Source organism: Eubalaena glacialis, chromosome 2 (genome assembly GCF_028564815.1).
Source record: "Eubalaena glacialis isolate mEubGla1 chromosome 2, mEubGla1.1.hap2.+ XY, whole genome shotgun sequence".
Classification (NCBI taxonomy): domain Eukaryota; kingdom Metazoa; phylum Chordata; class Mammalia; order Artiodactyla; family Balaenidae; genus Eubalaena; species Eubalaena glacialis.
This window is the reverse complement of record NC_083717.1, coordinates 72,351,148-72,375,601: the sequence shown is the minus strand read 5'-3', so window position 1 is coordinate 72,375,601 and position 24,454 is coordinate 72,351,148. Positions and strand designations below refer to the sequence as shown.

The 24,454-nt window shown below is 37.1% G+C and overlaps 1 protein-coding gene across 2 annotated transcripts in view; it reads left to right on the top strand.

The window, feature by feature from the left end:
• USP3 (ubiquitin specific peptidase 3) overlaps nt 1-24,454 on the top strand; it is a 95,952-nt gene that overhangs the window by 39,368 nt on the left and 32,130 nt on the right. For both annotated transcript variants that reach the window (XM_061180216.1, XM_061180217.1), the window contains 6 exons: nt 3,891-3,974; nt 7,109-7,190; nt 8,708-8,790; nt 10,396-10,509; nt 13,133-13,246; nt 22,025-22,171. In XM_061180216.1, coding sequence (XP_061036199.1) covers nt 3,891-3,974; nt 7,109-7,190; nt 8,708-8,790; nt 10,396-10,509; nt 13,133-13,246; nt 22,025-22,171 — 624 coding nt within the window. The remainder of the gene's footprint in view (nt 1-3,890; nt 3,975-7,108; nt 7,191-8,707; nt 8,791-10,395; nt 10,510-13,132; nt 13,247-22,024; nt 22,172-24,454) is intronic.

Genomic DNA, 24,454 nt, shown 5'->3' with positions numbered 1-24,454 from the left:
AAATCCACTAACTCTTGTAACCACTCAGTATTATCAACATCAAATTCAAAGGATCATTATATAAACTGAAAATCAACTCCAAATTTGTCCATATCAACAAAGCATTCTTCAATTTTTCTTGTAGATTTTGCAGACAACTTACATAATGCTATTGTATTTAAAATCTTCTGTATACTTGTTCGTGTTGAAATGTGTAAAATCATTATTGATTTGTATTAGGAATAGTTTAAATTTTAACATAAATTCTCATACCTGTCTAGCTAGGTCACAAACAAGCTTTTACTCTCTCCTTGGATCTTTAAATTTAGCTCATTCATGTGCACTGTGATATAGGTGAAAAAAATGTAAATCATGCTGTGATGTTTTCTCTTTGTTCAATATTGGCAGGTGTTCCTTTTGTTTCAAGAAAATCTTGAATTAGAGTTAACAGTACAGTAAACCTTTGTAAAATTCTTCCATGACTCAAGCAGTGAACGTTGGCAAAGAACATGTAGTCATTATGTTCATTATCTTCTATTTCTTTTAACAGTTCCATAAACTGGTGATGAGTCAGAGCATTTGCACATGTATACTGAACAATTTTAATAACTGCATCCATGATACAGTCTACTTTAGAGCACGGATATTTTCAATATGTTAATATGCAGTGGATCAAATAAGGGAAATAATTCCATTAAATCCGGGTTTTTGATCCCACGTAGCAGGTCCTTGTCTGTCTTGACAGAAACTTTTTCCTGTCTAGCCGAAAGTGACAGATGTAAAAGATTAAAAAATATTTACAACATGCGGTTGATTGTTTTTAAGGTTGCAAATAGATGAAGACATTTCAATTTGGAAGTCATTTGAAACAAAACGTACCCAAAGTATTAATTGGCCATTGTCTCTTGTCTTGTAAAACTCATCTAAAGCTAAAAGTAAAAGTACTTACGATTTTCAAATGTTGAATGAATTGATCTTTAATAATGTTAGAAAGGTCTTTTATTCACTAACAATTGCTTGGTGGATCAAGTGAAGATCTTTCACTTTTTGTAAAATATCCTTTTTGATCTTTATCTCAAATTCTAAAACATAACTCCCTTAACTGAAATAATAATTTAATGTTTCATCTCTCCATCTAAAAATGGTTTCTTTCTTGAGCAAGAATTAAAGCTATTTTAAAGCTTGCCAGAATTACAAGCTCAAATCCTTAAAATCACTAAGAAACTTCTTTGTTATACATTTCATTCTGATTTCATTGATTGTGACAAATTTCATTGATTATTTTTTGACTGTAGAGAAGCAACTTCTTATTAAATTTTATGCATTTGCTGAAAATGACTCAATATTGTCTACTTTATTATCTTAAGACTTTTTTTACACAGCTTATTAATTTGGCTCTGCTGTATTAAATCGTAATTGCCATTATTTGTAAAATTTGTGATACACCTTTTCCACTCGATTCTGCCTCATTAGTGTGCCTATGTTGTCAATTACACATTTGTGTGTAATCTTTTTATAAAAGTTCCAAACTTCATTTGAAAGTTAAATTGTTTTTCATTGTTAGTTTTTAACCCAGAAAAATAATTTATTTATATTAATTATTAAAATAAGTATTTCAGTTCAACTACCAATTATGATTTACATAGGTATCACTGTAACTCCTGCTGTCTGCAGAAAATATTCAAATAAGCACATTACAGCGCTTCATTATTGCATAGAAAAATAACTGAAACCTGTTGACATACACTAGACTGGTGATATGCTTATGTGTGATCCTAGAAATGACACGTGCACCCACACTGTGCACTGCAGTACATCTTATGTGATGTCATAATAAAAGTGAAATATAGTTTTACCAAAACCATAAAGTATTTAATGGAAATATATTTTATACTGCTTTAGTTAAATAAAATTTTATGTCAATTAAAATTTTAAAAGATTAAAATGCATTTCCCCAGTTGCATTAGTCACATTAGGACAGCTCTAGAGTCTAGAGAAACTTATTCACTTTAATGATGAACATTCAAAGAGATGAAGCAACTAGACCCAGTTAAGTCAGATTAGTTCAGAATGGAGCAAGGCCGTAAATGAATCTGTATTTCAATATATGAAAATGTTCCTTTAACAAATGTTAAATGCTGAATTCATGTCACACCAAAAAGAATTACTTTAATAAGAAAAAAATCAGTTATTTCATATAATCTGAAACAATGTTTCTTTAAACAAAGCAACCATTTTTTTGTAGAAGCTAAGGGGTTTACTTTTCAATGAGATATTCTAGCAGCATGTAAATACATGAAAGATGATCTGAATTTGCTTTTAGACTTCATTCCCCAGATGAACACTAGCATTTGGAGTTATTTTTGTTTTGAACACTGGGTATTCTTTTAACCAAAATACATGCATATATTTATGCAAACATCGAATGAAAATGTAAGCAGGAATTTAGAGTAACAATACAATTTCATTCTTTAGTGAATGCCTGAGGTTCATGGAGGAACCAAGTGCCTTAAACCCAAATTTGCAGAGTAGACCTTACCCTCTTAACATTTATGCTGAGAGGAAGCAAGGAATTAAACCTTTTCACTAATTTAATTCCTTTATGCCTTTGTCATAAAACTGATAAGGAATTATTTTCCTGCCGTTGCTGGTACTTTGATCATAGAGAAACGGTCTAGGATGTAAAAGGTAGCTTTTGCTATTTATAGAAACGTTAGGGATTGACCACGGGAGCTTGGAGAATACATTAGAGACTCTTGATTGACAACATAGGCAGTCAATTAATGCGGAGGGGCGTGTTAAATAATTACATATATATTTTACTTAAAGTTTTCAAAAGCACTCGCTTACATTTTGAATTCTGTGAATAAGAGACACAAGCCATGCTTTTGTGTGTAATCTCTTTTTAAAAAAATTACTTTCCCCCATCCTATTCACAATTTTTTTATAGACTGGTTTCAGGTATGTAAGAAATGTTTTTTGGATTCTGCTAGAGATGACCTAATTTTTACTAATTGCTATGCATTCAAAGTTTTGTTTGCTCAGAATGGCAATGTTATTGTCATTATTCTTTGGTAGTTATAATAAGTGGTTTTGTACAAAGCTGCAGTTCAAAAGAATATTTTAGTACTAGCTTGTAAGTTGTTTTTATTAAAAATGGCCTTATTCTAGGAAGAAAATTGAATGCTAATGTACAAGTTAAAGTTTTTTATGTGTGATTCCTTATATTATTTGCTTATTGACTTGCTAAAACACACACACACAATATCAGTTTTAAGGAACATCTTAAATGTCTTTCTTCAAAGCGGTTATTGGTTTCCTGAAAGATGTAGCCACTGTTTTATACTTGTTTTCTAACACCTTGGAATGAAAAGATTCATTCTTCTCAACCATCTGAATTCAGTTTATTTAAATTAAATTATGTGTAAAATATATGGCTTTTAGTTTTTTAATTCAAATATCCCTACAGGTTAATTACTTTTTTCCTGCTTTTCTCTTAAATCTCTGCTCCCTGCAAACTCCCCATTAATTTGAGTTGGGAAGGATCACATTAAAGATTTAGGCGTCGCACTACATGAACAGAATTGGTGCTTTGTATTTCATTTTCCATGTATTATGCACCACTGAAAAGAATATAACATGTAGTAGCGTATTTCATTTTTGAAAGAGGAATTGAAGAGCTTTTGAATAAAAATGTGTAAAGAAACTGGTGTTCATTGCCTACGTGGCTTTTTAAAAGGACTCTTAAAAAGCATTCCATTGTGGACTCCAAGTCCTCTTTAAACTCACCACTGACAGTAACTGCCTGCAGAGGCATGTGATCATCTTGGTAGTAGCCAGGCCTTTTAGTGATTTCATTACTGTGGTTTCCTCAAGCTCTTTACACACATTGATTAATATTTTCCTTGCAGTTATCGCTGTGATGATTTTGTGATTAATGACACCAAGCTGGGACTGGTACAGAAAGTCAGAGAACACTTACAGAACTTGGAAAAGTAAGTTATAGGCCTGGGGAAAGAAGGGATGGAGTGGGGTTGAGGGGTCTTTCAGCATTTCTGAGTGGGATTTTTGTGTATGAGTTCCATAACTTCATCATGTTTTTAGTGTGATTGAAATGTGAACAAAATAAACTTTGGAGTTGGGTATCTGAAAATGCCCATAGTCAGTGATCATAGCTCAGCATTTATTTTGTTTAATATTTGTCATAAACCATATCCAAGGGCTCCAGAGCCTGTTTTTTAGTTATTATCCACCAACTTAGAAGCTCCTCAGTTTATTTGCAAGGGGAATTTTGGTAGTGCAAGGGAAGGGCAAAAAATGAGACAAAATCATTATAGAGTTACCTTCGATATTAGAAAATCCTTATCCAAATGTATTATGAGGTCTTCTTAGAAACTCTGAAATTTATGTATCAAGGGAAAATAGGTTTAATTATATTATTGTTCAGCGTGCATCTATGTGATAGCACAAGATCCTAGTTTCTTCTTTTCATTTTTTTGTTAGGGGCAGTATTTATCACTTGAAAGTATAGGAAGCTGTGAAATGCTTTGTCATCATAAAGAAATTAAACTGCTTAAGTGAAGAGAATTATTTTTTGCTATAGCCAAATAGGTTAGTCAGATAAAACTCACTAGACCCAAAATTCAAGCAGTAAACAGAAACCCCAGTAGCAGTGTCTTTGAAGCTGCAGTGGATAGAAGCATGGCCCTGGAATGGTCGCTGACTCAGGTGAAATTTGTGTAAATCACCCCTAATCGTCAGGTGCCATCTAATTTATTTATTTTTTGTTGTTTTTTAAAAATCTTTATTGGAGTATAATTGCTTTACAACTTCTTATTTATTTTGACAGTCGATGTATAAATGGTATTGTGAGAACATGCCACAAGTGGGAGTCCTTTAGCAAACTTACATGTGAAGCCAACAGAGTATTTTAAAATTGAGTGCTGAGAGGGAATAACCTAAGTTCTTTGAGTGAAACACTGTCTAGCTTTGGTTAACCAAAGTCTCTGTGCCTGTCTCTGTCTAAATAGACTATAAGCTGATAAGGGAAGAATTGATTTCTTTGAAATCTAAGCTAATTAGAACAGTCTGGGTTTAAGTGCGCTTTGGCTTGTCATCTTGGGGCTCCTCACTTTTTCAAAGCGCCTTCTCCCTTTTAATTTGAACAAAGCAGCAGGAGCATATCTAGGGTTAGGGACACAGGTATAGACACACAGATCTAGAATATTGAATTTGGTCTGAAATAATCACAATTAACTGTGAAGTAGGAGATTCCTGCAGTAATTTATGTAAATATCACTCTTTGGTGTGGTGATGTCATTGTAAAGATCTTACTAACGTGACTCTTTGTTATAGAAGTAGGTAGCTACCAAATTATTTCTTCCTGCCATTTATAGTTTTCTCTAAGAAAAGACTATCATCTCAATGACAAATAAATTCATCAGAACTAAGTCAAAGGGAAAACCGGACGTTCAAGAACCTGCATGCATTCATGCAGATATTGAATCTTTTATTTTCATTTATTTCTTCATCAGGTAAAAGATGTCACAGACTGCCTTGTCTACACTTCTCCTTGGTCCCACTGAAAAAGCTACCTTGCAATCCTTTTTCTATGTCGATAAACATTACCTAAATTTATTTTTATTTTTTCAAACATAGCCTTTAATCTGTAATGGAAGCTACAATGAAAGAACTATGATTACATTTGAGTTTTACTTTAGACTGTTTAGCGTATCCTCTGGAGAAGCACTGCGCACCAGAAACGTTGTATTTAATCTACACTGTCCAGTATGGTTGCCACTAGACACATGTGACTGTTGAGCACTTGAAAATTAGCTAGTGTGACGAGGAACTGAATTTTACATTTTTAAGTTTAATTAATTTAAATTTATTAGCCACATGTTGTGAGCAGCTACCATATTAAATAGCGTGGATCTAAAGGATTCTGCCATTTTGAGAATCACTGGTGGTAAAATTTGATAACATATTTTTAAAAAGCTAAATGCTTTTTTTGTATAGGTTAAAACTAAAAGTTAACTATTAGGCATTGTCACAGTATATACACTGTGCTCGTGACTGAACTTCTTTACCTACAGAGTTTGTGAAGGAATAACTTAACATCGTAGTACATATGGGATTATCTCTTCTTACCTTGTAGTCACCAGTACACTGAGAGGGACATACATTTCTGAAGACATTTTTCCTAAGAATATTTTTAGATTTGAAACAGCTGACTGTCACTAGATCTGATGCTCTAAAGACAGTTCATGTGGAAATTCTGGAAAGAAAAATAATTACGTATTTTCTTTGGATTAGCCTGGTACTTTTGGAAGATGGGAAAGAGTCGGTAGACTTAAAAAGTCTATGTTGTTTAACAGTAACTTTCACTTCCTTTAGATTAGTTCCCCTGATACATAATAATTTTAAAGTGACCCTTTGACGATAGGAATTATTTTCTAATAAATTTCAAACTTAATATCTCTTTCAATGAGAAACATTTAGATAATTTAAATTCAGAATTTATGTGCTAATTAGGATTTGTTTTAGAATATGCTTTGTAGCATAGCTGAATCAAATGAATTGATATATGCCTATGTGCCTATAACTTATTTATCATTCTGCAAACTCAGATTATATCGTCATCTATTACAACATATTAACAAAACATGATACCTTTATCAAAATTAAGAAAGAAGTGGCATAGTATTTGAGACTTAATGTTAAATCTCAGAATAATCATGTCAGACCAGCGTTTTTCTTTTTTATGAGTAGTGGGTGTTCTCTTGTTTGAAGCTTCACCATTGATTAGGTAGATAGAGCGGTGGAGGAGAGGGCCTGTCCAACAGACCACATCCACTTGGCCAGCTTTTCTGGGCAGCGCCTGGGGGTGGCAGCCTCCAGTGCCACCCTGCTGGAGGAGCAGTGGGGATTTCCAAGGGAAGTGGAACTCCTCAGTTACTTGAAATGCTTGTGGGCCACAGTGGCCTAACGGGTCACTTCCTGGCCTGGCTAAGCAGCCAGGCGGGGCTCCATACCCTAGACACTTAGAACAGCCATGTTTACTCTATCCTGCTGTGCAGTGCTGTGTATGTATGAATGTCTTTTTGACTGTCTGTTTGTGCTTTAATAGCTCAGCTTTCACAGCTGACAGGCATAGGAAAAGAAAACTTTTGGAAAACTCATCACTGAACAGCAAGTTACTAAAAGTAAATGTAAGTAATTAAAATGTATTCAAATATAAGAATTGGTTGAGATCTAGTCACTGTTTGATTACAATTCTAACATTAATGTTGCCCTTTATAAACTTTTATAAATGTATGCCTTGGATTTGGAATATTTTACAAAATGTTTGCCACTTGTACTAATGATTCTTGACGTGACTAAATACCCCAGCGAGTCTGTCAGAGCCTTCCTTCCGTCAGGATGACTACCGTGCTCCTCCGCCTCAGCAGGCATTTGTTCTTAACGCCTACTCATGTACCTTATTACTCCATCTCTATAGGATCCCAAAGATCCTTGCTTCCTTCTGTTAAAGGTCACTAGTGCGAATTCTATGGGTCTGGGGCTTCCCTGGTGGTGCAGTGGTTAAGAATCCGCCTGCCAATGCAGGGGACATGGGTTCGAGCCCTGGTTCGGGAAGATCCCACATGCGGCGGAGCAACTAAGCCCGTGTGCCACAACTACTGAGCCTGCGCTCTAGAGCCCGTGAGCCACAACTGCTGAGCCTGTGTGCCACAACTACTGAAGCCCGTGCGCCTAGAGCCCGAGCTCTGCAACAAGAGAAGCCACCGCAATGGGAAGCCTGTGCACCTCAACTAGAGAAGGCCCGCACGTAGCAACAAAGACCCAACACAGCCAAAAAATAAATAAATAAAATAAAAATAAAAAAAAAAAAAGCTTTGGGTCTGAAGTTTTGGTAAGTTTTATTCCTTAGGACTTCATTAATACAATTTCACCATAAAAGAATATGCTTCCTCATTCTGATACCCATCTCTTACCAGATGTATGGCCATTAATGGAGTAACAAAGTTTAAAGATGACCAAATATTGTAAAATATACCAGTAATTTTGTCCTGCATCTACCTCTCTGCTGTCATGCTAGCTGTGTTTAGACACACAATTAAGTATTACAATTTTGTGGAAGAAAGAGCTAAAGTGATACTTTGGGTTGGATGGGTAGATTCACTAACCATGTGTAGTATTCAGACATCACAGTGCATTTGTACAGCTAATCAAAAAATGAAGCCTTAGTCTTTAAGGGAAGTTCAGGTAGTTTTTTCAGATTGATATTCCATTGCTAGGAAAACATGTATTGGTCATTTGCATGGCTTAGAGTTAAAAGCTGGGGGACAGAAATACTTGGTATGTTTATATTTTTCCCAATTTGTAGTAGCTTTAATAGAGTCTTATGACGGCATTAAGTCTTAAACTTATTTCTTTTAAGGATCTTCCTGGTTTTTGCATTGTGTACTCCACAGTACTTATTAATGGTGACTTCCTCATAAGCTTCCATTTAGAACAATCCTAGGATCAGAAACAGCCTTCTAAAAATATCCAGACACGTTTACAGAGAGTAGAAAGAGAATTTGAAATATTTGTTGGACTGAAAAGTATCAATTCCGAACTGGCTTGTTGCTAGAGTTTCAAATATAGGCCTTTGTTCTTTGATGTTGAAACAGTTGGCCTTCTCTTGGTATTACTGAAGGCCACCTCTTGTTCCGTTTTACAGGGAAGCACCACTGCCATTTGTGCCACAGGCCTTCGGAATTTGGGGAACACGTGTTTCATGAACGCCATCCTTCAGTCACTCAGGTACTGTTACAGTCAGAGCTTAAGTATCTGATGTTAGTTTCTGGTGGAATGGTTAAGAGCAAAGTCTCTGGGTTCAGATCCTGTCTCTGCCACTAACTCTAGCCTGGTAACTTGGGGCAAGTTACCTCAGTTCCCTGTGCCTTAGTTTTCTCATCAGTGAAGTTGGGGATAGTAGTCTACCTTGCGGGGTAGTCGGGAAGGTGTTATATAATTTACATAAAGTGCTTAGAACAGTGCCTAGCAGTAAATAACTGTTAGCTGTTATTATTTAGTTCCTGTTCCTTCTTGAATAGGCTTGAGCACAGGCCAGCAAACTTCTGTAAAAGGCCAGATTAAATAAATATTTTTAATCTTTGCATGCCACATCCAGGCCTTCTCACACATTCTTCTCCTCCCTTCAACACCCCTCTCCCTTTTAAACAACTCTTTAAAAATATAAAACTCACTTTAAAAATGTAAAAGCTCACTGGCCCAGGGTCAGATTTGTCCTGTGGGCCATAGTTTGCAGACCCCTGGGCTATAAGGAAACTTGTTCAGATAACTTAGTTCAATCATTAGTTGAGTCTTAAGTATGGTCATAAGATCAGATGTTTAGAAGAGCTTCAAAAGGTAAGATGAGCAGGGACTTCCCTGGCGGTACAGCGGTTAAGACTCTGTGCTTCCACTGCAGGGGGCTCAGGTTCGATTCCTGGTCAGGGAACTAAGATCCTACATGCCGCGTGGCCAAAAAAAAAAAGAGTAAGATGAGCAGGAAAAATAAAATAGACAACAAGCCTGACCTAAGTTATACAGAAGAAATTATTTAGAAAGTTGCATACTTTTGGATTTTAATGTGGTATCAAAGACCACAGTAAATTATTTTCCCAAGGCCACCTTGCTAATAAGGAACAGAAGCCATGTGTGATCTCTCTTTAAAGGTACTGGCTTTCAGCTTATCTAGTCTTGCTCAAAGAAGAAATTCTAGTCACAACTGAATTCTCCTTGTTACTCTGTATAGTGTATTTAAACAATATGGTTGGTTTCATGGTTTGCTTTTATTTGAGGAAATTATTGAACACTTGGGAACAAAGACCCTGAAAAGAAAGAAATGGTGACAGTCTATAGATGGGAAGGGGGAATTGAGGATTTCTAGAACAGAGATTTTGCTTTAAGGCCTTTGTTTATTTTTGCGAAGTCGTCTACTTACATTCTCTTTTTTAAAAATATTTATTTATTTATTTGGTTGCGCTGGGTCTTAGCTGCGGCAGGCGGGCTCCTTAGTTGTGGCTCCAGGGCTCCTAAGTTGTGGCATGCAAACTCTTAGTTGCAGCATGCATGTGGGATCTAGTTCCCTGACCAGGGATTGAACCCGGGCCCCCTGCATTGGGAGTGCAGAGTCTTACTCACTGTGCCACCAGGGAAGTCCCCCTTATATTGTTTTCTTGGAGTAAATGAGGAAGCTTAATGAAGAAATGCAATGTTAAGAGATTGCATTGAGTACCATTTTAATGAGAAATTGAAATATCACATTTTCAAAATCCATATACTGTATAGGTCTCATAGTGCTTTCTTTACTTCTCCGTACATTTAAAAACTAATAATTTTTTTCCCTTCCTTTTAAAATAGTAACATTGAGCAGTTTTGCTGTTATTTCAAAGAACTGCCTGCTGTGGAGTTAAGGAATGGGAAGACAGCAGGAAGGCGAACGTACCACACCAGGAGCCAGGGGGACAACAACGTGTGAGTCTAAGAATATGTCCTTTCTGGCTTTGAGCTACAGAACAAATGACTCTTACTGGTGATTTCCATTGCATTATTTGAGTTAATAGGCACGTGCATTAAAAAAATTAAAAAACCACCAAAACAACTCTCAATTGTGTTTAAGTATCTAGCTAGCAATCTTAATAATTGTTGGAATCCTTTTATTTCTATTTACCTAGTAGGCAGGACAAATGTAGCGCTCTGCTTGTTGAGTCTGTGGATTTGGGCATTCTAAAATTGACATCTATGAAGGAAATACAGTTCTAGGTATAGACCGGCATGAATATCATTAGTCTTTGTGAATTGATTTGTCTGATAGGGTTAGGTAAACCTGTCTTGGATAATTAATTTAATTTGTAGTTATCAAATTAATTATGGAGCGATACAGTCAATTTTTAGTTGATATGGAAGGGGAAAAAAATTGACAAGTGATTATTGAGAGCCAAACCAATATATATTCAAATTCAGTGCAGCCATGTTCTCTTTGGGGTTCAGAAAGATGTATCATATTATCATGACCGTAAGGGGTATCTTAACATTACTGAAATAGGGCTAAGATTTATCATCTGTATGTATTTTAATGTAGTGTTTTCCCTGCCTGCCCATCTCTGCTCCCACACACCCCATCCCCACACATTCTGAAAAGCCGTCTTATAATCTGACAGTGTTCTGCCTAGATGCCTGAGGGAGAATAGGATAGGCCGTGTTAGAATAGTGTGTAGTGTGGAGTACGCAGTGAAGCCAGGCATTGGAGCAGGGATGGAATGATATCACTAGAAGTGGTGTTTTAAGAGTTTACTTTGGTAGCAGCATACAGGATGAGCTGGAACGTGCCTGCATTCAAGGAGGCTTTTCACTTTATAGAAATTGGTTAGAGGGAACAGCCGTGAAATGAAGAGGAAAAAATACATGTGCACAAAAGTTAAGGGAAGAATTAGTAGTACTTGATGCATTAGTGTCATTTAGGGTTTAGTTACGAATTATAGAAATTGCCGCTGGCCATTTTAGGCAGAAAAGGAATTTACTGAAAGTCTGTTGGTGAGCTTACCATTACTGGATGGGGGGAAAATCAGGTCTGGAGTCTAGGCATCCATAAGGGTGTCCCATTAGGACCGCCGTCCATGCTGCACCGCAGTTCCCATTGCCAGCACTGCTGGAGTTGGGTGCTGGGTGGATGCTGCTGTTACTACTGCCCCTGCACTCCTGACTGTGCTCTTTGCCACCAGAAACAATCTGGCACTGTTCCAGCTTCAAATAGGCATACCCAGGCCATGCACCTGAGTCCTGGCTTCAAGGGGGAGTGGGTGGGGGCTGAGAGAGCAAGTACCTGGCCTTTTCAGCTTCCACAGTAGGAGGCAGGCTTTGACTCTTAAGGTGGGGTTCCTCAAACATAGGATGAGGGTTCAGGTACTAGGAAGTAAAAAATATGATTTGTATCTCAGGGACCTACTGGATAAAAGGGGTTGAGAAAGAAGATAGTGAGATTCTCTGTGATATCAACCAGGTATCCACGAGTATGGTAGCTGTATCGACACATACAGTCATTGAAGTTGAGGAGGTGTGTAAGTTTACCTGCATGCATAGAAGACCAAAACTAACGGTGACTTAAACGTCCGTGGTTTATCTTCTCACGTAAAAGTTGGAGGTTATCCATCTAGGTTTGTTTCACACAATCACTGGGCTCCTCTGGCTTTCTGTCCCACCAGCCCTGGGTGAGACTCTTATCCACGTCATCTGCAATGGTGCTGGCGCACCACCGTTTCGTCCTCATTCTAGCTGGAAGGCAGAAGGAAGGGGTGAATAAGAAGGACCACTCTTTCCCTTTAAGGGAATTTGTCAAAAGTTGGGCACACTCAAATTTTTTTTTATTCCAGGAGCTCATGTGCCAAGAAAAAAATGGAAGTTGTATTCCTGTGAGAGAAGGGGCGATTGGAGACTGAGGGGCAGTAGGGAGAGTACGGAGAGCAGGTTTAGGACACAGTGAGTTAGAAGAGACAAGAGGGCAGCCAGTAGAAAATTCCTGCTGGAACCTGGAGACAGCTGAATAAAAGTGGTCATGAGAAAAATCTGGAGTTTAGATTTGGATTTGAGAGTCATTGGTATAGAGGTGAGTGTTGAAGCTTTGTGGCCAGATGAACTCTGCGGCAGAGGTGAGCAGACAGTCACGCGCCGAGGTCTGGGAAGTGCGCTCCTAGAGAGGGGCGGGAAGGAGAAAGGCAAGAGATGGAGAAAGGCAAGAGATGGAGAAAGGCAAGAGATGGAGAAAGAGATTCTGTTACTTGTTTTATGGGTTTTTTTGAAACATTACATTCTTAGGTAATTTGATTTGTAACTTATCCATTGCTTTATTTTACAAGTATGGCAGTACTTTGGCATACTCAGAGTTCACCATATAGTTAAAAAACTAGTTTTGTCTGTAATTACTGCTATTTGTATGGGTTTTGAGATGCTGTACTTAGCTGTCAGGTTTAGTTCAGAAGAGACCAAACTCTTTTTATGTTTTCATTTTTTATTTGTGGATTTTAGACAGTTTGGCATTGTGTATTGAAATAGCAGCCTCTCACTAATGCTGAGGGTCTCATCATCCCCTGCTCTTTTCTAGGTCTTTGGTGGAAGAGTTTAGAAAGACACTCTGTGCATTATGGCAAGGTAGCCAGACTGCATTTAGCCCAGAGTCCTTATTTTACGTTGTTTGGAAGATTATGCCGAATTTTAGGTAAGTATTATTTAATGAAGGATATTTAAAACATTAATATTAGTCTTTACACTGTTCCTGAAACAATTTCCAACAAAGTGGTGGTATTCTCAATAATGAAACCGGTGTTTTGTTTTTTAAGGAGAAGAGCAGAAGTTGGATATATCCTACTAGACAAATGTGTTTATATAATAGATAGACCTTAGAAAAATCTTTAACAAAAGGCAGGGCATTTTGTTGTTATAAAAACAAAGCCCTTATAAATAACTTACGTGCTCTAGGAAAACATACTGGACAAAATTTCCTTGATTTTTTCAAAATCTTATACAGAGTAATTATCATCATATACTGTCCTGTTATTTCAGCTAAAAAAAAAAAATCCAAATGTAATCAGTAGAAAACCATGGTATCGTATCCACTGTTCTGGTCTGGGTTCTGAAGACCTTACAAGACTGTAGCTAAGTCCATTGGGATTCATTCGCTTTCCAGAAGGTAACACAATTAACACATCATCTCCTAATGTGGTTATAGAGTCACAGCGTTTCCCGTGTTCTTTATCTGGTCTCGCTTGAGTGGGGAAACAGCCCTGCTGTCAGAGAAATCTACCTCTTCTCCTAAGCTAGTCCTCCCCGTAGGTAACAGCAGATCTGAAGCACTACGGGTGCTTGACAGCAGCCTTCGCCACCTTCTGCTGATTTTATCTTTCTGAAGCACGTCATGGTTCCTACTAGTCATGATTTTGGCACCTAATGTACAGCCCTCTCCTTCTTTTTTAAAACCAGCATGCTCTAGTAAAACTCAGCAATATATCTTGCTTTACTGTCTCAGAGTGGTTTAGATATGTTGGTAGTATGGAGAAATGTCTAAAGGGTAACAGCTTCAAAGGACTATAATTTGTTGCCTTACCAAAGAGGATCAGACATAATTGACTATTGTTAACCCTGGTCTTTGTTTTGAAGGAAATTTCTTTTATATTTCATGTTATTTAAATCTCTCCTGAGAAGGAGAGAATAATTTTGTAAGAATTTTAGAATTTCCTGACTCTAAATAGGAAAGGTAGAAGTGATTGTTACTGCTAATCACGTCTGGACTTGATATAAAATTTCTAACAATCACCTACTTAGACTCTTGATAGGGATTTAATCTTTGTGTTTGGTTATTATATAAAAATTGCTTCCATTTGTTGAATGTCTATTATGTGTCGAGCACTTTAGGTATTTTATAATCTGATCTTCATTAAGAAACACAACAAAATTCCCATCAGGGTAAGAAGTGTTAGCCCCATCTGAAAGAAGACGGAACTGAGACAGAGGAGAGTAGTTTGTTCAGTTTTATACATCTAGTAGGTGTTGGGACCAGAATTAGAACCCAGGTCTTTGTGGTGTTGGTCAGCGATAGATGTGTTAACAGTAATTTGTCCGCGTGCCCCAGTGAGGCCCACCAACCACCTTTATACTCTTCTACTTGGTTCCCATGGTGACTCAGTTCCCTCTTCATTTAATAGAATTCTACTTTTCATCCAAATCTGCCCATATCTCTGCTCTTTCTTGTTTCTTTAGCCCAGCTGTGAGCATGATTAAATTTTTAGCTGCTTAATTTTACTCATTCTATTATTCCTACCAATGAAGGGAAAGAACTTTTGGAATAGGTAACCAGGTTGAGAAATTTGGATGGCGTTTCCGGAGTGATTTCTGTTACATATGAACTCTTAGATTTCCTTAATGACTGATCAGAATAGGATGTCTATGTGTTCTTAGCAGGACTTTCTCTTCATTTTGTAGTAGTTCAGATTGTTCCTTACTTTCATGTAATCAGAGAATAATTTTCTCTTGGTTAGCTCTAGATCTTGAGATTATATCATGAATAAAGTTTTAGTGCAGGGTCACTGCACAATGCCCAGGTGTGAGGTAGGGTTTTCTTCTCGTAATTGTTACTCCTATTATGTGTACAGGGTAAAAGTTCTTATAACATGCCGAAGTGGAAATGCAATGAGTCTTGAATTATGTTTGTATTTATAATCCCAAAGTAAAATTTTTTAAAGTTTAGAAAGCCCATTTTCGTTGATTAACATATGACAGTATCTAGGGAGTGTGATACCTTGGAATGAAAAATAAGAGGAGCCTGGGGAGTTCCCTGGTGGCCTAGTAATTAGGATCCCAGGCTTTCACTGCTGTGGCCTGGGTTCAATCCCTGGTCGGGGAACTGAGATCCCGTAAGCTGCACGGCATGGCCAAGGGGGAAAAAAATGTGAGGAGCCTGAAATACAATCATGCATGTAGAAGTAGGAACAACTTTCATTTATTAAATAAATGCAGAAAAAAAAGTACCCTAAATGTAATCAACAGCTTTGGACATAGAAATCATCAGAGCTATTCTTTCTCTTTTCCTACGCAAACCAAAAGCCAGTCACTCAGCAGGGAAACTGTTCCTGAGTTTGAACTTCCCAGCATACATATATCTACTTACCACACTTCTTATGGCTTCCTAGTATGCCCAGCTTTTCCTGTCCTTTCTTTTTTCATAAAAATACCTTAATGTGTATTTTTTTTAAATAGACAAAAATACACATGGTTCAAAATTTCAAAAGGTAAAGAAAGGTTATACAATGAAAGTTTTTTCTTTTACTCTATTCCCCAGCCTTTCATTTTACTTTCCGGGAGCAACCATAGTTAACAGATTTTTGTGTATCCTTTCAGTGATAGTCTGTGTGTATATACATACAAGCATGTGCATAATTTTTAACATAAATGGTAACATATCTTGTTTTTCTACTTTGAGATGATTCATGTTAGTATATAAATAGCTTTCTCAGTCATTTTATGGCTGCATAATAGTCCACTTTATGGTTGCATCATGATTTATTTAATAGTCAGTCCCCTACCAGTGATTACATAGGTTACATTTCTTATTCTTTGCTGTTCCAAATAGTGCTGAAGTGGGTAATCTCATACGTATAATGCAGGTATTTAAAAGAGGAATTGCTGGGTCAAAAGACAATTAGCTTTTGTAATTTTGATAGTCTTTTCTGCTAGCCTTTGTTACTCCTTGCTTTCCTTAACATGATTTTTGTCTTGTTGCCTCCATATATTTGTCTGTCATCTGCTTCCTGCGTACGGTATTTGCCTGTGGTCACATCTCTTTCTTTAGAATCCAGCTTAATGCTAACACTCTCCAGGAAAGTCTCTTGATAATTCATTTCAGGTCATAGTATTTATTCCCTTGATTCATCGTGTCACTTACGGGCTATTTCTACTTTCATGTAAAACTTGATTTAATATATCTTCATTGACTTCCCAAAACAGTTTTCTTAAATGTTTAAAAATGATGGATGAATAAATTACTGAAAAATCTTTCTTGAATTTGCTAGCTATTCTACTTGGCTTTGTAGAAAATATAAAAGATCTGTGTAGATAATAAAATATCACTTGAAAAGATCGATTTAATTTAATAATAATCTTTTTTGGGTATTTGTAAATAGAGGACTTTAAATATAAAATATAAACAGCTTGGGGTTTTTTTAAACAATATAGGCATACCTCAGTAATGTTTGGGTTTGGTTCCAGACCACTGCAGTAAATTAGCAAATATCGAAATAAAGCTGTTCCAAATAGTGCTGAACTTTTTTCAGAGTCATCTATGAGGTTTGGAATCTGCTTCATCCAAACTCCTGTTAATGTTGATATTTTGACCGCTTCCCGTGAATCACGAATGATGTTCTTAATGGCATCTAGAATGGGGAATCCTTTCTGAAGGTTTTCAGTTTGCTTTGCTCAGATCCATCAGAGGAATCACTATCTGTGGCAGCTACAGCCTTACAAAATGTATTTCTTAAAGAATAAGACTTGAAAGTCAAAATGACTCCTTGATCCGTGGGCTGCAGCATGGATGTTGTGTTAGCAGGCATGGAAACAGCATTCATCTCATTGTCTGTCTCCATCAGAGCTCTTGGGTGACCAGGTGTGTTGTCCATGAGCAGTAATAAATCTTTTCTGAGCAGTAGGTCTCAACAGTGGGCTTAAAATATTCAGTAAACCATGTTGTAAACAGATATGCTGCCATCCAGGCTTTGTTGTTCCATTTATAGAGCACAGGCAAAGTAGACTTAGCATTATTCTTAAGGGTCCTAGGATTTTCAGAATAATAAATGAGCATGCTTCAATTTAAAGTCACCAGCTGTATTAGCTAGCCCCTAACAAGAGAGGCAGCCTGTCCTTTGAAGCTTTGAAGCCAGATGTCGACTTCTCTCTAGCTAGGAAAGTCCTAGATGGCATCTTCTTTCAGTATAAGGCTGTTTTATCTACATTGAAAATCTGTTATTTGGTGTAGCTTCCTTCATTATTGATCTTAGCAAGATCTGGTTATCTTGCTGCCGGTTCTACATCAGCACTTGCTGCTTCACCTTGCACTTTTCTGTTACGGAGGTGGCTTCTTTCCTTCAGCCTCACTAACCAACCTCTGCTAGCTTCAGACTTCTCTTCTGCAGCTTCCTCACTTCTCTCAGCCTTCATGGAATTGAGGAGAGTTAGTGCCTTGCTCTAAATTAAGCTTGGGCTGAAGGGAATGTTGTGGCTGGTTTGATCGTCTATCCAGACTGATAAAACTTTCTTCATATCAGCAATAGGGTTTCATTTTTTTATCAGTCGTGTCTTCACTGGGGCAGCACTTTTACTTTCCTTCAAGAACTTTTCCTTTGCTTTCACAACTTGGCTGTTTGGTGCAAGAGGCCTAACTTTTGGCCTGTCTCGGCATTTGACATGCCTTCCTCACTAAACTTAATCCTTTTAGCTTTTTTTTTTTTTTTTTATTAATATTTACTTATTTAGGCTTTATTGGGTCTTAGTTGCGGCACATGGGAGCTTCATTGTGGCGTGCAGGCTTCTCTCTAGTTGTGGTGGGTGGGCTCAGTAGTTGCAGCATGTGGGCTCTCTAGTTGTGGCGCACGGGCTCTAGAGCGCACAGGCTTAGTTGCCCCGTGGCATGTGGGACCTTAGTTGCCCGACCAGGGACCAAACCCATGTCCCCTGCATTGGAAGGCAGATTCTTAACCACTGGACCACCAGGGAAGTCCCAGCTTAATCCTTTTAGCTTTTGATTTAAAGTGAGAGACATGCGACTTTTCCTGTCACTTAAACACTGAGAGGCCATTGAGGGTTATTAATTGGACGAATTTCAATATTGTTGTGTCTCAGGAAATAGAGAGGCCCGAGAGAGGCAGGAACAGCCTGTCGGTGGAGCAGTCAGAACACACACAACATTTATTAAGTCTGCTGCCTTATATGGTTTGTGGCACCCTAAAACTATTACAGTAGTAACATCAAAGATCACTGATCATAGATCACATTAACAAATAATAACAATAATGGAAAAGTTTAAAGTATTGCGAGAATTACCAAAATGTGATAGAGACACAAAGTGAACAAATGTTGGAAAAGGGCATCAATAGACTGGCTTGATGCAGGGTTGCCACAGACTTTCAATTTGTAAAAACTGCAGTATCTGCAAAACACAACAAAGCAAAGTGCGGTAAAACCAGGTGTGCTGTATTAGTTCTAACTAAGAATTTAGCTATCGTATTCTTTTGTGTGTGTTTGTAAACAAAACATCATTTTTGTCATTTTCATTTTCTGGTTTTTTTTTTTTTTTTTTTAAGAAATTCACTTTCTTATTTATTGATTGATTTATTGATTGATTGATTGCTGTGTTGGGTCTTCGTTTCTGTGCGAGGGCTTTCTCTAGTTGTGGCAAGCGGGGACCACTCTTCATCGCGTTGCACGGGCCTCTCACTATCGCGGCCTCTCTTGTTGCGGAGCACAGGCTCCAGACGCGCAGGCTCAGTAATTGTGGCTCACGGGCCCAGCTGCTCTGTGGCATGTGGGATCTTCCCAGACCAGGGCTCCAACCCGTGTCCCCTGCATTGGCAGGCAGACTCTCAACCACTGCGCCACCAGGGAAGCCCCATTTTCTGGTATTTTTGTCTTGAAGAAACTCAGCCTTGATTGGTGCCTCACACTGGATAGGAATAGCTAAATTTAACTGATTTTGGTTTTGCAGATAATTTGGACAAAACAATAACTTATTTTAAATATGAACAGCACCTAAAATTCTAATGTGTCCTAGGTACTTTACAAGAAGTTTGTTCTAGTATGATAAAATTTGATTCTGTAGAGGCATATCCTATTCTGTATTGGTCTTTGCCATTTTACACGTAATGTACTGGTCCTGCCAAAACAGAGACAATGGTCAGTAATGCACAGCCATGTGTCACAGTTGCGCATGTTGGAGCATCACACAAGTGCTTGTGTGTGCCTGTATTATGTGGTGTCTGTTTTATTATTTGCAGTGTCTGCCTTTCACTTAAGCAAGTGCAGAGTAACATTTTCCTTGATCATTCTTTATTGGAACATTTCTTTGTTCTTAAGATCCGAATAAATACGGCTTGCCTCGTTGTGTCAAAACTTGTTGTGAAGAGACAGTTGCTCTGTGTTCCTATACATTGTGCCTCAGCAGTGTCTGTCCTTCTCTGCCCCCTCATTCAAAAGGGATGCCTCATGATCTTCTAGGCTTTTTGTATTTGCAGTGTGCTCTCCAAGGATGATTTCTCACAGCATCTTTATGACACAGATTTTCTGTAGACATTAAGGAGAAAGAGGTAATGCTTATCGAAGGTCACAAACAAGTGAAGATAAGGAAGAGGGTTAAAATTGGAGCCACCATGCTTTCCCTCTGTCTTCTTTTCTCTCTCAATTCTGATCTGTCACAGAGATACCAGTTGGTTCTTCATAAATTCATTTCCTCACTAACTCACAAACACCTGTTTGGGTGACATCACTGAAATAATCTGTATACAGAACATGAACACTGCACCCAAATGTGAGGGGTGTTTCCTTTAACATGATTACCAAACAGAAGAAACCTAAGTTGACTGCAGAGGAAACTCTGAAGCCCAGACTGTATAATTGAGAAATAATTGAAAAGATAACTGAAGTCTGTTGAATTTAATATACTAAATAATAATTATTAAGATTTTCAGATAAATCAATGAAAGGTTTTATTTAAATGTTTAGAAATGGAATTGTAAATGTGTCTTTAGTCAGAATCAAAAAAATGTCCCAGTCCTAGAAGAAACATAGACTTTTTGTTATCCGGTGAAGATCACAAATTGAAACAGATCCCATAACTTATCTTTATAAAACAATGTGTTCCATGATCTCACGTAGGTCAACAAATGTGTTTCTAATGGTAAAGGAAACATTAGAAAATAATGTATTTTGATATAAGGAAAGAGAAGAGAATCATGGTATGGTTAGAAATGTTCATTAATGTACATTAGGCAGATTGTTTTAAAAAAGGGACGGATGTGTCTGAAAATGCAAATTGACGTAACTACAAGGTACTGGTTTTCATGATCCATTTTAGAAAATAATGATTAGATATTAGGTTATTTTGGTGAGAGAATAAAACATTTTTTTATATGTGATAGAATTTCAAATATGACCTGAAATACTGATCTTACCTTTGAGTCACGAAAAAAATGTATGTTATGTTGAAAAAGTTTAAAGCACCTCCTTAGATATATAAAGGAACTACCAACTTTGAATACTTTTGACTGTGAATTTTAACGTTTTTATTTGTAAGAGTCTTAGAAGAAATACTTGAACATATATATTAATATTTAGTTGCTAAATAGTGTGGAAAAAGTTACAGTGAAATGCTAAAGTGACTTTCGATTTAAGTTCCATTGATTAGGCAGATCATTTCCATAATTTATTTCCAGGAGAAATTTTAGGAAAAGGGGGGGGACTCTGGTTAAAAGAAATTTTGTTTATGGAACCACTGCCTGGAAGAGTGGTGGAAGTTTTGACTCAAGACCAGGCCAGAAAACTTGCCACTTAGAGCAAAGATTAAAGAGAACCTTCCATGCCTGTAAAAATGTAGGCAGTAGTCTTTCCTATCCATAATTTTATGAATGTACTTTAGATATCATTGCTGGATTTATCTACATAAACCTCTATTACCTTCCAACTGTACCAGCTTAATTTTCTGTCAGATTTCATTACTGTTCACTTGTCATTGATCTGTATAAGAATTCCATAGAATTTCCTGACTGAATATAGTGTAAGAAGTAACCTCAGAATATGTTGCTGTATATATTAAAGTTTTAGGCTAGAGCATAATTATGAGTCAATGCGTTTTAAAGTTTTTATTTATTTAAAAAATGTCTTGAATCAGAGATTAGGATGCAAGTATAGAATGTTATACATCTTTAACTCTTTAGATAAAGTTTTTCTTCCTTTCAGCCAGTGTTTAAAAATTAGTATCTTTCAGTCTAAAGATTTAGTGTTAAATTCCTTATTTCTTATAATGGTGGTTTAGACCTAGTTTTCTGGTGCAGGTTAAGATGTGAAATTTTAACATGTGAGCATCCTCTATAGAGGCCACGTGGGAAGCGGGAAGATTCAGTCCATGCAGGAGACATGTTACTCTCCTGTTGCAGGACTTCAGGCAGGTCACACAACCCCTTTTTTGCCCCTCAGTTTTCCTCTTAAGTGAGGTCAGTTGAGATCACTAGAATTCCAATTAGCTTTACTAGTCTGTGTTTTCAGACTTGTTGTTTTTCAGTAGTGGAATTCTGTCTTGAAGGTATTTTTATGCATAAACCAAGGAGGAAGTGAGGAGGAAGGATCAGGGCGCCTCCCCGTGCTCTGAGCGCAGGGCTGTGGCCCTTCTCGACACTTTGCCCTCCTGCGTGTTTGGCTGGGCAGGCGGAGCCCCACAGTGACTGTTTCTGTTTGCTTCAAGGGGCTATCAGCAGCAGGACGCTCATGAGTTCATGCGCTACCTGTTAGACCACCTGCACTTGGAACTCCAGGGCGGTTTCAACGGTATTTCCCGCTCATCAATTCTGCAAGAGAATTCTACTCTGTCTGCAAGTAACAAATGTTGCATGTAAGATTTAGTTTCCTTTTGTTTTCTGGGAAGGCCTCAGATTTCTACTGGTGTTATTGTTTATTAGATTTACAATGGAAGGTGGAAAGCTTTGTGGACCTTTGCTGAAACTTTTGTGCACTTGAACTTTGTGACCAAGCGGACTAGCACATGCCCCCTGCTTCCAGACCGAAGGCATCTTGTACTTGCATCTAGGTGTAGTTCTGATTGTTATTTGCTATAGATTACTTTTTTTTTTATAGATTACTTTTAAACTTGACGAAATAGAAAATATTTGTACAATTTAGCACTTAAAAATTTTCCTCCAAATGTACTGAATAATGGATGGGAGACAATTTTCATATACTAAAATAATTACATTTGTTCACTAATAACACAGGCTTAAAATATTTTGAATGTGAATTTTCCTAAAGCCTCATTTGGACTTAAATTTTCCAAAAATATGTCTGTTCTTTAATCAAATTGAGGCATCTGTAACTTTTCAGAATTTTTTTTTGCCTCTCAGTATGAACAAAACAAAACCTTTTGGGTTGCTTTCCCAGGTACTAATACCCCCAAAATATACATTGAGATCAGAATGTTTATTTTGCTGAGGGAGAGATAATTTTTTATTTCAGCTTGGATCTTGGTTAGTTGTCTCCTTTTGTTCAAATTTTGGGAAAAGTTTCATATTGACCTATGCAGGAAAGGGATTTATAAGACGAACTCCCCAAAGAAAGAAGAAAAGAGTAAGTTATATATAGGGTTTGCTGTAGTATATTGCCTGACAGTCCGTAAATCGGATTTTGTGTAAGATAAGGTCTTTTTAATGACAGAGCAGTCTCACAACTAATCTGACTGTATCAGAGATGGGCAATCAATATGAATTGCCATACTTTTTTAAATGTTTGAACCTAGGTCCTAGGAGCTATGGTTCAAATTAGAATCCAGTACAGAAAGGGAAGGACCTGTGATCTGGTAGAAATGTTCTTGCTGCTAGCACCAAATCAAACACAGTATTAAATGAAAAATTCTGTTTTGTATTTTAGGATGATATATTCATACACAAAGGATATTGAACTGGGCTCTATGAAGGATAGTCTGTGTGAAGTGAGAGGATATATGTCTTTATTATTTTATTTGATGCCCAGGGCACCCTTAGGGAATCACATTGTGTGGTACAAGATGTTCTTTTAGTAACTAATGAGTTTTCAGTATTAATCCATACCCTTTCATGATATTTTAAATAATAGTAATTTTAAGTTCCATTAGTGAGTTAGGAACATAAAAAAATTATCATCAAGTATTCAAAACTCAGGCTCCTTTATATTTCCTTAAATTCACTGGAGGATGCATTTCAGGATCTAAGGATATTTGCTAAAACTACAAAAAAAAAAAGGTCTCCTGTATTTGTATTTATTCGTATAAACACACTGAACCCTGCTGAAGGTGGCGGTGAGGATGGTAGAAATAAATGGCTGATGTGTTCTTTCTTTTTAATACATAGAAAAATCACGAGTGCCAATATAAAGGAACTTTGCAGCATAATAGCCTGTCCAAGTAGCCAATATTTAAACTCTCTCATTGTGTAGTTATGATAAATGGAACAGTGATTTTGAAATAATTCGTGAATCTTGTTTTAAGTCATTGTATAATGACGAAGCTTAATGCCATACACATCAGATAGCCAAGAATTCATTAGTATCTTTTTCTCAGAGGAAGAAATTATAAAGGAAGAAGTACATTGAGTTTAAATGTACTGCTTTTTAATAAAGCAGTTTCCATTTTAATTAAAGGCAGCAGTGTGTGTGAACATCAGTTTGAAAGGGTCAGTCATAGTCCCTTTATTTGTTAGTAGATTTTTTTGGGGGGGGTATATCCTTTGTTTGTGATACAGATATTAAATCTAAAACCTGAAATGGCCATTATATCCTACAGTTCCCATTGTATCTTCCCTTTGTAATTTACTAAAGCCATGTGTATCCTATGAACAACTTAAAAAAACAAAAAAGCTACAGTATGTTTCTTTTGCCAGTAAGGAAGGAAGCCCTTTCATAGAAAAGGAAGCAAACTTTTAAAATAATAGAATTGCTCAGGTAGGTTTTGTCTGTCTCATCATTGCAGTAGGTCTAATTTGGAGCACCTCGAAGTACAGTTCAGTGTATTAGGAGTACTATTGATGCAAGTGACAGAAACCACCTCAAATTGCTATTAGCAAAAAAGAGCAATATACTGGCTCAGGTAACTGCGTAAGTGCACAAAAGTTAATATCTGTGTTCACTGTAGTACTATTAATGAAAGCAC